Below are 12,768 nucleotides of genomic sequence, written 5' to 3'. Positions count from 1 at the left end.
AAATAAAAGCAATGTAGCAACTTTTGGGGGCTTCCGTTTCTATGCAGAACACTTTTCGGTACAAATGATATATTATATCTATGCAGGTCCATACAATTAGACTGCTTTCCAACTTATATAAGTTTTGTTTTATTTCACTACTTTTTAAAAATTACTTTTTTACATGAAAATTAATTAGTATGCTTAAAATAGTGATCTTCTGACCCCAAATTTTTATTTTTTTTTGCGTATACAGGAATTTATGATTTGACTATTTGATCACATTTTATTCATTTTTTTCAGAATTTGTTTTTTTTTAGGTTTATGCCATTGACTGTGCGGTTTAATTAACATTATATTTTAAATAGTTCCAATGTTTACGAACTTGGCGATACCACATGTTTATATATTTTGTTTGTTTAAATAATTTTATTTTAAAAATGGGAAAAAGGGGAGATTCAAACTTTTATAGAAAACAAAACCCTCCAAAGCTTGCACAATTGCAATTTTACTTTTCAATACAAATAATATTTGTTTTGCTATACATTTTATGGTAAATTAGGTGAATTAACCCCTTAAGGACAAAGGGCATACCTGTACGCTCTGAGTCTGCTCCCTTTCTATAACGCGGGGCAACAGTGTCATAGCGGGTTGGGCCCGGCCTCTAACAACGGCCGGGACCCATGGCTAATAGCGCTAAGCATTCATTGTGGTGCCGCACGCTATTTAGACGCAGCGTTCTAAAGTGAAAGTAAAGTACTGCCGGTTAATTCAGTGGGCTGTTCGGGAATGCCGCGGCTAAAACGCAGCGTCCAGAACAGCTGGCAGACACAAGGAGGGTCCTTACCTGCCTCGCCGATCGTCGAATGACAGCTCAGTGCCCGAGATCCAGGCATGAGCCGTCAAGTGGCAGAATCATCGATCAATGTTATCCTATGAGCTAAAGATTGATGTAAAAGATCAGTGTGTGCAGTGTTATAGCCCCTTATGGAGGCAAAAAAACTGCAAAAAAAAAAAAGGAAAAAAAGTTAATCATTTAACCCCTTCCCTAATAAAAGTTAAAATCACCCCACCATTCAAACCTATATAAGTAGGGTATCATTTTAATTGTATGGACCTACAGAATAAAGAGAAGGTGTCATTTTTACTGAAAAATAAACTGTGTAGAAACGAGGCCCCCAAAAGTTACAACATTTTCTTCAATTTTGTCGCACAATGATTCTTTCTCCGTTTCGCCGTAGATTTTTGGGTAAAATGACTGATGTCATTACAAAGTAGAATTGGTGGTGCAAAAAATAAGCCATCATATGGATTTTTAGGTACAAAATTGAAAGAATTAGGATTTTTTTAAAGGTAAGGAGGAAAAAATTTTAAGTGCAAAAACGGAAAAACTGAGTCCTTAAGGGGTTAAATTAGTACATAAATTAGAACTGAAAAATTGGATAAATTGGCAAGAAAACCTTAATTTTGCAAATTCTGGAGTTTTTTTTTCTTCTCACTATACACTTTACAGTAAAAAAAATTACTTGTTTTCTTTGTTCTGTGGGTCAATATTAGAGATAAACGAACTTCCATTAATTCGATTTGTCACGAACTTCTCGGCTCGGCAGTTGCTAACTCTAGCCTGCATACATTAGTTCAGCTTCCAGGTGCTCCGGTGGGCTGAAGACTCTCTCCTAGGACTGTATACACCTTTTCCAGCCCACCGGAGCACCTGAAAGCTGAACTAATTTATACAGGCTAAAGTCAGCAACTGCCGAGCCGAGAAGTTCGTGATTAATAGAATTACTGGAAGTTCGCTGATCTCTAGTCAATATGATTAAAATAAATACCCATGTTGGGGTGCTGCCTAGCAGAGGACGCATAGCTCGAAATCTCCTCTGCACTATCACAGCTAACAGCAAGCTCCTCAGTAAGAATTACCACATGGTCTTCCACCACAGCGCTGTTTGTTTGTTTTCCTATGTTTTGTCTTTGTTGTTTATATGTTATTTCAGCTCAACTACTGAGCAGTGTATTATGCTTCCTCTTTATGATTCAACCTACCTTTTTATGCCTACCCATGGGGTAGTTGCAGTATTGAAGTATTATGTTGGGGACCTGGCACCCACCTCTGTTTAATATGGTGATTAAATTAGTATACATTAACGCTAAAGAGCTTAAAGAGTTACCTGTCACCAAACTAAACTTTTAATATATTGTTCCTTTGCTATTTACTTCCTGTTAAAATTCTCAACCTTTGAATGTTTTTAATGTGATTGAAAAAACGGGCACTAGGTGGCTCTGTTTCGTTCCCTGCCACAAGTCAGTTAGTTTGGTCTCCTCCTGGCCTGTCAGGAGACCAAACTAAGGAAGCGTTTTTAAGGGCAGTTCGTTTAGAAAATATGGTTTGATGCCAGGCACTCTTTAATTCACCCTATAGGTGATCCCTGGTATGGAAAGAAGCTAGGAGACTTAATGAAGATGTGATGTGTCTCCAAGAGTTGCATCTTATAGAAGAGAACTTGACTTCAATATGGTGATGTGGCCAATATGGGTCTCAACAATGGCCTCTCCCAGATTGGAACCATCAGGCATGTTCTCTCTTCACGTCCGAGAAAAACTTCACATTTTATTTTCCTCGCATACACACAAGGTCTACACTCGCACTGATTAGGCGCTGGTGTCACTCTTTTGCCTTTAGTGACTGATACTCGCATCTTACCCAGAGAATTGACAGATCATTCTATTAGTCTTACTGTTCAAGAAACCTACTCTCATCACCTGTTGTCTGCATGGCGCCTCAATTCTATGATATTACACAGCCTAAAATATTCCGAAGTGACCACCTCAGCTATTTCTATTTATTTTACTATTAATGATACTGGAAACACATCTGATCCTACGCCATGGTGTGCCTTTAAAGCTACACTTAAGAGCCACTTTATCAGCCAAACACCACATGGCAAAAAATTTAGAACCCGTAGAAATATTGATTTACAGAAATAACTGGCAGATCTCTAGAGACCCAACAAGGCTGTTTATTTGCACTCAATAGCCCTTAAGACCTCCTGTTTTCAGACTCTGCTCCAATCCATGGTCTCACATGATTATGAGTTGGCGCTTAGGCACCTCAAATTGACGTGAGTCATCAGAAGTTATCAGATATTACAGGAATTAAGATTGGTGCTACTGATCCTCGCACCGGATTATTCCAATGATGTCATATGTCTCTCCAACCCACAGACTTTCCTGCCTCCAGTAACTCATATAATTGAATTTTTTGGCTAAAAGATGAATCCCACTAAATCCACTACTTTAATCTTAAATATTCGTTCTGATGTTGAGAATGTTTTAACCCCTTAAGGACCAAGGACGTACCAGTACGCCCTTGGTCCTGCTCTTACGATATAACGCGGGATTACACAGTAACCCCGCGTCATATCACGGCGGGCCCGGCGTCATAGTGAAGCCGGGACCCGCCTCTAATAGCGCGCAGCGCCGATCGCTGCGCCGCGCGCTATTAACCCTTTAGCCGCGCGCTCAGAGCTGAGCCGCGCGGCTAAAAGTGAAAGTTCCCGGCTAGCTCAGTCGGGCTGTTCGGGATAGCCGCGGCTAATCGCGGCATCCCAAACAGCTTACAGGACAGCGGGAGGGCCCCTACCTGCCTCCTCGCTGTCCGATCGGCGAATGACTGCTCAGTGCCTGAGATCCAGGCATGAGCAGTCATGCGGCAGAATCGTTGATCACTGGTTTCTTATGAGAAACCAGTGATCAATGATGAAGATCAGTGTGTGCAGTGTTATAGGTCCCTATGGGACCTATAACACTGCAAAAAAAAAAAGTGAATAAAGTTCATTTAACTCCTCCCCTATTAAAAGTTTGAATTACCCCCCTTTTCCAATAAAAAAAAACCAGTGTAAATAAAAATAAACATATATGGTATCACCGCGTGCGGAAATGTCCGAATTATAAAAATATATCATTAATTAAACCGCTCGGTCAATGGCGTGCGCGCCAAAAAATTCCAAAGTCCAAAATAGTGCATTTTTGGTCACTTTTTATATAATTTAAAAATGAATAAAAAGCAATCAATAAGTCCTATCAATGTCCTAAAAATGGTACAGTTAAAAACTTCAGATCACGGCGCAAAAAATGAGCCGTCATACCGCCCCATACACGTAAAAATAAAAAAGTTATAGGGGTCAGAAGATGACAATTTTAAACGTATTAATTTTCCTGCATGTAGTTATGATTTTTTCCAGAAGTGCAACAAAATCAAACCTATATAAGTAGGGTATCATTTTAATCGTATGGACCTACAGAATAAAGATCAGGTGTAATTTTTACCGAAAAATGTACTACGTAGAAACGGAAGCCCCCAAAATTACAAAACAGCGTTTTTTCAATTTTGTCGCACAATGATTTTTTTTCCCGTTTCACCGTAGAATTTTGGGCAAAATGACTGACGTCATTACAAAGTAGAATTGGTGGCCAAAAAATAAGCCATCATATGGATTTTTAGGTGCAAAATTTAAAGAGTTATGATTTTTTAAAGGCAAGGACCAAAAAACGAAAATGCAAAAACGGAAAAAACGCCGGTCCTTAAGGGGTTAAAATCACGCTTTCCTTTCCACTGGTCTGAGGGTCAGATTTAATACCATCCTGAGTTAGAGCCTGTCAATTTTGCCTCTTTAAAAGAACAAAGATATTCAGGAGTTTTTCTTAAAGGACAACTGCAGCGTTACAACACTTACAAGTTTTCGATTGGGGGGGGGGCTGACGGCTACTTACATGACAGTGTGCTCAGCCTATCACCGGCCGAGGCGGGACATTGCTGCGGCCAGTGATACACTGACGGCTCTGTGACGTTCCCATCCCCAGGAAGCAGCATGAAGATCGCAGCAGAGAAAAGTGAGGCAGATACCGGAGCAAAAGGGAATCGTAGGAAGGTGAGTCAAAGTTTATTTTGTCTGTTTATTTTTACAGCCCGAGCACAGGAATATGTAAAATTCATCAATACAGATGTCCTTTATTAATCATTTTCATGTCCGCAGCAGGCAACTCATTTATTGAAAGCACCGACAGCTCACAGGACAGGGGGAGCAGCGCCTGCGGGTCACTTATGATTAGTTCCGCGATTTGGCGACAGCTGCTGCGGCTGATTCCTTCATTCGAAGGGGGGGGGAGGGGAGAAATTCATATCGGACAGAAAAAAACTAACTAGTATTCGGTATGAACTGGTATATCGCCCCGGCACTACCGCAACGTCATGCTGCGGCCAGCACGCCTTATGCACGGGAGAGCAACAGCAAAGTACGGACCATGTGCAGGAGATTGCGGGGTGTCCCACGTTCGGAGCCCCGCGCAATCAAAAACGTATCCCCTATTGTGGGTATAAGTTGTTTTCGCCGGCAGAAGGCCTTTAATGCCAGTGTCTTGGACTGGAAGCATGGTGGCAGCTAAAATGATGTTGCTTCCTTAGATCCTATACTATTTTCATAACTTACCCATTGACCTTCCAGCCTCCCTTAAAGATAATCTTCAAAAAATATTGAAGAGGGTAAACATCCTCGAGTTAGTGTTCAGATGTTATAAAGATCAGTGAAGGATGGTGGTATGGATGTCCCTTTGCAATTATCAAGCTGTGACAATGGAATCAGTTTGAACAGTGGTGGTCGCAGGACGAACCCCCACATTGGGCTCATATGAGGTCTAGCCTTCTAAATTCTCTCTTCATCTGCAATTTTCTTTGGTCTATGCATTTTACCCGGACCACTTCTATTAGCACATGGACCAAACCAGCTCAGACTGGTATTCTATTCCCATCACGTCTAATAAATATTGCACCCCACAGAGCAATTGTGGATTATTTATTGGACTTTTCAACATGAATTCAAGCAGGGATTCTCACTGTCAAACACATATTTGACTCTCTAAGAATACATGTCATCAAACCATATTTTCTAAACTTATATTCCCCAACTACTCCTAACACCCCTTATACCCTTAAATTTTTTTTTCCGAGCTTTAAAAAGCTGTGTATCATACCTTTCTCCTTTCTCACATTATGTGAGCTCCTGGCAAGAGAAGGTGGGCTTTTCACAGCAGGCGCGACATCACTGAAGCCTGCGAGAGCTGTGCCTCGCCATGCCCCGCATGCACTTCCTGAGTTTGGTCTCCTGCCAGGCCGGGAGGAGACCAAACTAACTGTGACTTGCGGCAGGGAACAGAACAGAGCCACCTGACAAATCTCAGACTTGGGCATTTTCTCCACTTCCTTGACTGGTTTTGGTCAAAATATTAACAATTAGGGGAACTCCTCCTTGTCGTCTAGTATGTGCACTATTTTAGAGCAGAAAAGTCGTGTTTGATGTTACCTTCCTGTGGCAAATTCATCAAAAGTCGCACGCTACTTGATGAATTTACCCACTCCTACGCCCATGGTGCCTGTTTAGACTACTTTACACGGCTGAAGTAAATAAGTGTGGGTTTGTGTCTACAAGACAGCCGCTACTACTTTTGCGAATTTCAGAGGAAAGTCACACATAATAAATCAGTGCCCACTGCATAAAACTAGTCTAAAGCAGTGCAAATGGTGGTTCACTTTCAATTATGATCAAAAGTCTCACAAAAGTTGCATGGGAAGTGACAGACTTTTTGCGTGTGAGTTTTCGATAAATAAAAAAAAGTTCTAAATACATTCATTAATTCCCCTCAATATTTCTATAACAGGACTAACTTCACTAAAGTTATTTCTATTGAATATTCCGAATTTCTCTCCAAACCTGAATGCTACACATTTCTGAGAAATGAGAAACTGTAATAGTATACCAGGTTCTTACGATAACCACTAGCTTAGTGTGATTGGACAACATAACATATTTTGTTATGTATGACATGTTTCTAGTTGCACTAAGCTCCTACTGTTTGGAGCTTATTTTGTATTGCCTTATCCTTAAAATCTTAATAAATGATACACATGATTAGATTTTTGTCTTCCTGTATTGCTTAAAAAAAAAAAAAAAAAAAAAAACTTTTTAAACAAAGTATGTTTGTTTAAAATTGCCCTATTCTGACCACCTATAAAACTTTCTCATTTTTCCATATACAGGGCTGTATGAGGACACATTTTTGCACTGTCATCTGTAGATTTTATTGGTACCACTTTTGTGTATGTGTAACTGTTTAATCGCTTTTTTATAAAAAAAAAAAGAATTGGAATGTGATGTGACAAAAAAGCAAATCTGAACACTTTTTTCATCACGGTATCTGTGGGGTTAATGGCAGACATCAGTGTGATAACTGATGTCTGCCATTACTGGTGGGTCTCTGGCTGCTGATAGCAGCAGGGACCTGCCGTGCATGAAACGAACACAGCTTCTGTGCTCTCACGTACAGGAAATAAATGTATGCCCTGGTGCGTTAAGTCCCAGCACATCAGGATAAGTTTTTTAGAGGCCTTTTCAGAAAGGAAATAACCAATCTGATTGGTTGCTATGGGCAACTGGTCAACTTTTCCTCTGCACAGGTTTTGATGTCCTTAAGGGGTTAAGCATCCAATGATTGACACAGAACAATTGTAATCATTATGTATTGTGTTGAAGCAGTCTATGCATTAATAACTCCATTATCACTCAGGCAGCACATAGTGGCAATATAGTCAATGGACCAGACAGCTTCTGTCAACGTTTTTTCAAATGTCATTTTTCTCTTTCTTACCTGATGTGGACTTTCACATAGGATGTTTTCAGGTTTCAAATCACGATGTGCTATACCTGTGTAAATATTGAGTAATTTAATTCCTAGAATTTTTTTCAATAATAACAGGACACTAACCTTTTTACTGCCAAGAACTTACGTAAATCATAAATAAACTGATTTTACAATAGTTACCGTGTTTCTCCGAAAATAAGACCGGGTCTTATATTAATTTTAGTCACAAAACACACACTAGGGCTTATTATCAGAGTAGGGCTTATTTATTTACGATATGTACATTGGACAACATACATTGCCCCCAACGTCCAGCCCCCCCCCCTCCCCCCCGCCGGTTTTTCAGCCCAGCGCTGCACCCCACATCGAGGGACTAATCGTGCCGTATGTCACCCGCAAGCGCTGCTTCTCTCGAACCCCCCCTGCCAAATAATTATCAGCCGCTGCACTGTACTTTGTATTCCTGTGCCCGGACTGCAAATATTAAAAAACAAACTATAACTTACCTTCGTCCTCCGTTCCCCCGTTGCTAAGGAACCGGCGTCACTGTTCTCCGCTGTTCTTGCTGCTTCCTGGGGATGGGAACGTCACAGAGCCTTCAGCCTGTCACCGGCCGCAGCGATGTCCCGCCTCTGCCGATGATAGGCTGAGCCCACTGTCATGTAAGAAGCCGTCCGGCTTCTTACATGACAGTGGGCTCAGCCTATCATCGGCAGAGGGGGGACATCGCTGCGGCCGGTGATAGGCTGAAGGCTCAGACGTCCCAACACCAGGAAGCAGCAAGAACAGCGGAGGGACCATGAGGCCGGTGCCTTAGCAACGGGGGAACGGAGGACGAAGGCAAGTTATAGTTTGTTTTTTAATATTTGCAGCCCGGGCATTGCCTAGGTCTTATTTTCGGGGTAGGGCTTATATTGCAGCCCACCTCGATAATCCAGCTAGGACTTATTTTCGGGGTAGGGTGTATTTTCGGGGAAACAGGGTAGATTTGGTATTATTTTCAAACCTAGAACCTTATGTTTATAAGTGCAAATATTGATGGTCTATCCTCAGAATAGGCTATCAATATCTGAACAGCAGGGTATAAAGTATTAAAGGAAAACTGTCACTTGTTTTCTCCCGCACTATCCCCAGGTACTGGTGGATAGCGTGGGAGACGCTGATTAAAATGAGCCCTACTTGTCCGGATCTGTGCCGCCATTCTCTCGCAATTGTAGTTTTATTATCTGTTGAAATCTTCCTGTAACTGGCACGGGCGGGACTTCGGCGCTTAACTGGCACTGATGTCAGCGCCGCTTATGAATATTCATCCTCCCTCCCTCCAGTTCTCCCTCTCTTTACTGCTCCTAACTGGTGGTGGGGGGGGGAGATGAATATTCATAAGCGGCGCTGACATCAGTGCCAGTTAAGCGCCTAAGCCCCACCCGTGCCAGTTACAGAAAGATTTCAACAGATAATAAAACTACAATTGCGGGAGAATGGCGGCACAGATCCAGACAAGGTAGGGCTCAATTTAATCAGCGTCTCACGCACTATCCACAAGTAACAACAATAGTTTAAGATATCCGTTTTCCCTCCCTTTTTTTTTTTTTTTTTTTTTTTTTTTTAGAGTGGATAATCGTTTTTCATCAAGCAACTGAAATACATTTTTTGTGGGGCTATCATCTTGCCACGCTTACAAGGTTACGCTGTGGCCATATCCACAAATACATCGAGTATATTACCAGGCAAATCTCTACATTTACTTATGTAATTTCTGTGGGTATACTTGTGTATAATGTACTATTGTGTACCCCGCACTAGAAACCTTTATCTGAGTGACTGACACCCTTTGACCCACTGACACTGTACTAATTTATCTCTGTTATGTATCTAACATTGTGTATATATATTTGCATACATTTTTGTTGTTCCTACTAATCATGTTATCTAACATATATGTACTTACCAACTTTGCTATCTAATATTTCCATACTGTGATTAATATACCTCAATGGCCTCCTCTCATTCCCTGATGAGCCCCATAAACTATCGGGTGAAACGCGTTGATTAGAGAGGTTAGCTTATCAAGTGTTATTATCATTTTTGCAATTTATTTTTCCTTTTCCCCATCCACACGTAGCTTAGGAGTTACCATACTAGATAGGTAGGAACTCCAGTGTAGAGATTCACCTGTACCCTATCCCACCACTATATATATGTGTAAATTGTTTCATATATTATCTTTTTTGTTGGGCACCTTACCTTTTGAGTAAATATTTCTAAAATCTTTTGCCTAATTGGTGTTTCCTTGTAAACTGATATAAGAACAGTACTGAGAACAGTAAGCTTGAACAGCAGCAGTGGGGTAACAGTTAGGGTGCGTTCACACGGCCATCTGTCCCCATTTTTTTTATCCCCGTATTGTTTCCTTTTTTGCAGGCTGTAAACGGATTCAAAACTTTTTTTTTTTTAAATCCCATTCATGCCAATGGTATTTTTTTACAATATGTTTGCACCCGTTTGCACTCATTTCCTTTTTTTGACGGCAGACAAAATGGCACATGCAGTATTTTTTCTTCCTCCAAAAAACTGAAGAAAATACTGATACAGTATATTTAACATTGAAGTCTATGGAAAATGGATGAGCCTTTAATGTCATCCGTTTGCACCCATTTTTTTCAATCCATTTTTTGATCTGTTTCTACTTTGAGCATGCTCAGAACAAAAAAAAAATCTTTTTGGTTTATTAACTGAACAAAAATGGATCCGTTTGCATCGGTTATTGTCCGTTTTTTTTTTAAAGTGCGTTTTTAATTTTGAGGGAAGAACGGAATGGGTCTAGACGGAAGTGTGAACACAGCCTTAATATGCAATACAAACTGCTACTGTGTGCGTCCGTCACTAGTCAATCCTTCCTCGTTACTTCTGTCCCCTCCCCTGTAATTAGACTTCTATGAGCAGTTGTAGCTGAATAAGGTCTTCAGACATATATATTGTATTCATTTCTTACTATTGATTTATGCAACTGAAACAGTGACCATATAAAGCTTGGACACTTTAAACAGCCAGCAACCAGAAGCCTCTCTCATCCAGGCACATATGTAAAAAGTAAACTAATTTAGCTTATGTATTAATATTGTTTTTTAAAAGATTTACTTCGTGTTTAAGGGAACCACGTACTAGATTTTACCAAATATAATGTTTGGCAACAAATTATATATCGTATAATCTAAGCAGAATGAGCAGAGTGGTGAACGCAAGCCGTCAATCACACCGAGGGGGCGTCACTACGCCCACATAAGGTACTGCTTACAGAGTAGGAAGACTTTATAACTTCTTATCATCACCATCCCTGGGGAAAAAAAGTCCCCCAGGGATGGTGAGGATGAAGATTTGTGTTGCCAAGCGCACTATATGGTGAAACCTAGTGCTTGGTTTCCTTTAAACACAGAAATCGGTTCCCTTTAAACACATAAATACTGCAATGTTTGCTCATATTAAAAAGAAAATTACCTTAATTTAATATACATACCTTTGTTGTGCAAGTAGTTTAGTGCACCAGCAATATCTTTCACTACAAAACTAGCTTCTCTCTCATTAAAATGCTTCCGCCGATGAATGTGATTTAGTATTGAGCCTAGGAGATAAGATTCAGTTGCTGTAACATTGAAAATCCTATATGATGTCAAAATGAATACTAATATGCTGATTTTATACAGCAGCTCTTGTTCAATTTCATGAGCAAAAGACAGTAGTACATGCAAAAGGAAAGAGATTGAATTCTACTTCACTTTCCAACTGAATTCATTCTGGCTTTGGCCCAAAAACTGAGCATATTTTAAACTGTATTACGCCTGTTTTTGCAGTAATATGAAGTTTATGTTAATCTATATGACTTATAAAATATTAGCATATTCTGAAAATGCAACATGTGCTACTTTCCTCTATTTTTCAGATTGATTAGACCCCTTAAAAAACAATTGATTTGTATTATTTTTTTTTTATTATTTCTCATCGTTTTTATAGTAGAATTCAATTTCCTATCTAGGAGACAGCAGTAGTGTCACTATGGGGGGAGATTTATCATTGCCTTCCTCACATTTAATTGGCTGAAATTTTTCTAAAGTAGTTTTTGCACAAAAATATTGCGCAATTTCCAAATAGACCACTTTGGCAAAATTGACTGTGAAATGCAGCGCTTCATTCTTGACTATGCAGTGGACAAGGTTCATTAACTGTCTTTTTTTTTTTTTTTTTTTTTAAAGGTGCAAAAATGTTAAAACGAAAAAAAGAAAAACGCAATTTCATACCACCTCCACCTTGCCTTAGAAAAAGGACATCCAACAGCAAGTTCTGCGGTGATTTCTCATTTATCAAAGTTTGTGAGTTTTTTTTTGATAAATTTGGAGCACATAAGGCAAAAACACAGCAAAAAAAATAAGGCTGTGAAGTGGCTGCACTCAGACATATTAATAACTCTCCCCCTTAGTGTGGATTCACAACATGACATCAAAACTTTATATTATCTATACTTCCCTGGATATCTGTATTTACACAGAATACACAGAAGGTAAAAATGTGTCTGCTTTGCCCATAGAAAACTAATCACAGCCTAGCTTTCATATTTAACCCCTTTAGGACATCATTTTTTATTTTGCACTTTTGTTTCTTCCTCCCTGCCTTCTAAAACCCATAACTCTTTAACCTCTTAAGGACCCATGACGTACGCGTACGTCATGAGTTCGCTCCCAATCTATAGCGGGTCGGGCCCGGCCTCCAACAACAGCCGGGACCCGTGGCTAATCGCACGCGGCATTGATCGCTGTGCCGCGCGCTATTAACCCTTTAGATGCAGCGTTCAAAGTTGAACGCCGCATCTAAAGTGAAAGCATGCCGGTTAGCTCAGGGAGCTGTTCGGGATAGCCGTGGCGAAATCGCGGCATCCCGAACAGCTTACAAGACAGCCGGAGGATCCCTACCTGCCTCCTCGCTGTCTGATCGCCGAATGACTGCTCAGTGCATGAGATCCAGCGGCAGAATCATGGATCAGTTGTTTCTTATGAGAAACCAGTGATCAATGTAATACTTGCGTGCAAAAAAATTCCAAAGTAC

General features: G+C 40.3%; 1 protein-coding gene across 2 annotated transcripts in view; it reads right to left on the bottom strand.

The window, feature by feature from the left end:
* The window catches only part of MKNK2 (MAPK interacting serine/threonine kinase 2), a 104,500-nt gene that overhangs the window by 19,517 nt on the left and 72,215 nt on the right, over positions 1-12,768 (bottom strand). For both annotated transcript variants that reach the window (XM_056570972.1, XM_056570963.1), the window contains exons 8-9: positions 11,189-11,293; positions 7,681-7,736 (exon numbers count right to left, since the gene is read on the bottom strand). In XM_056570972.1, coding sequence (XP_056426947.1) covers positions 7,681-7,736; positions 11,189-11,293 — 161 coding nt within the window. The remainder of the gene's footprint in view (positions 1-7,680; positions 7,737-11,188; positions 11,294-12,768) is intronic.

The sequence above is a fragment of the Hyla sarda genome, chromosome 1 (genome assembly GCF_029499605.1).
Source record: "Hyla sarda isolate aHylSar1 chromosome 1, aHylSar1.hap1, whole genome shotgun sequence".
NCBI lineage: Eukaryota > Metazoa > Chordata > Amphibia > Anura > Hylidae > Hyla > Hyla sarda.
The sequence above is the reverse complement of the archived record's forward strand: the minus strand, read 5'-3'. Positions and strand labels throughout refer to the sequence as shown.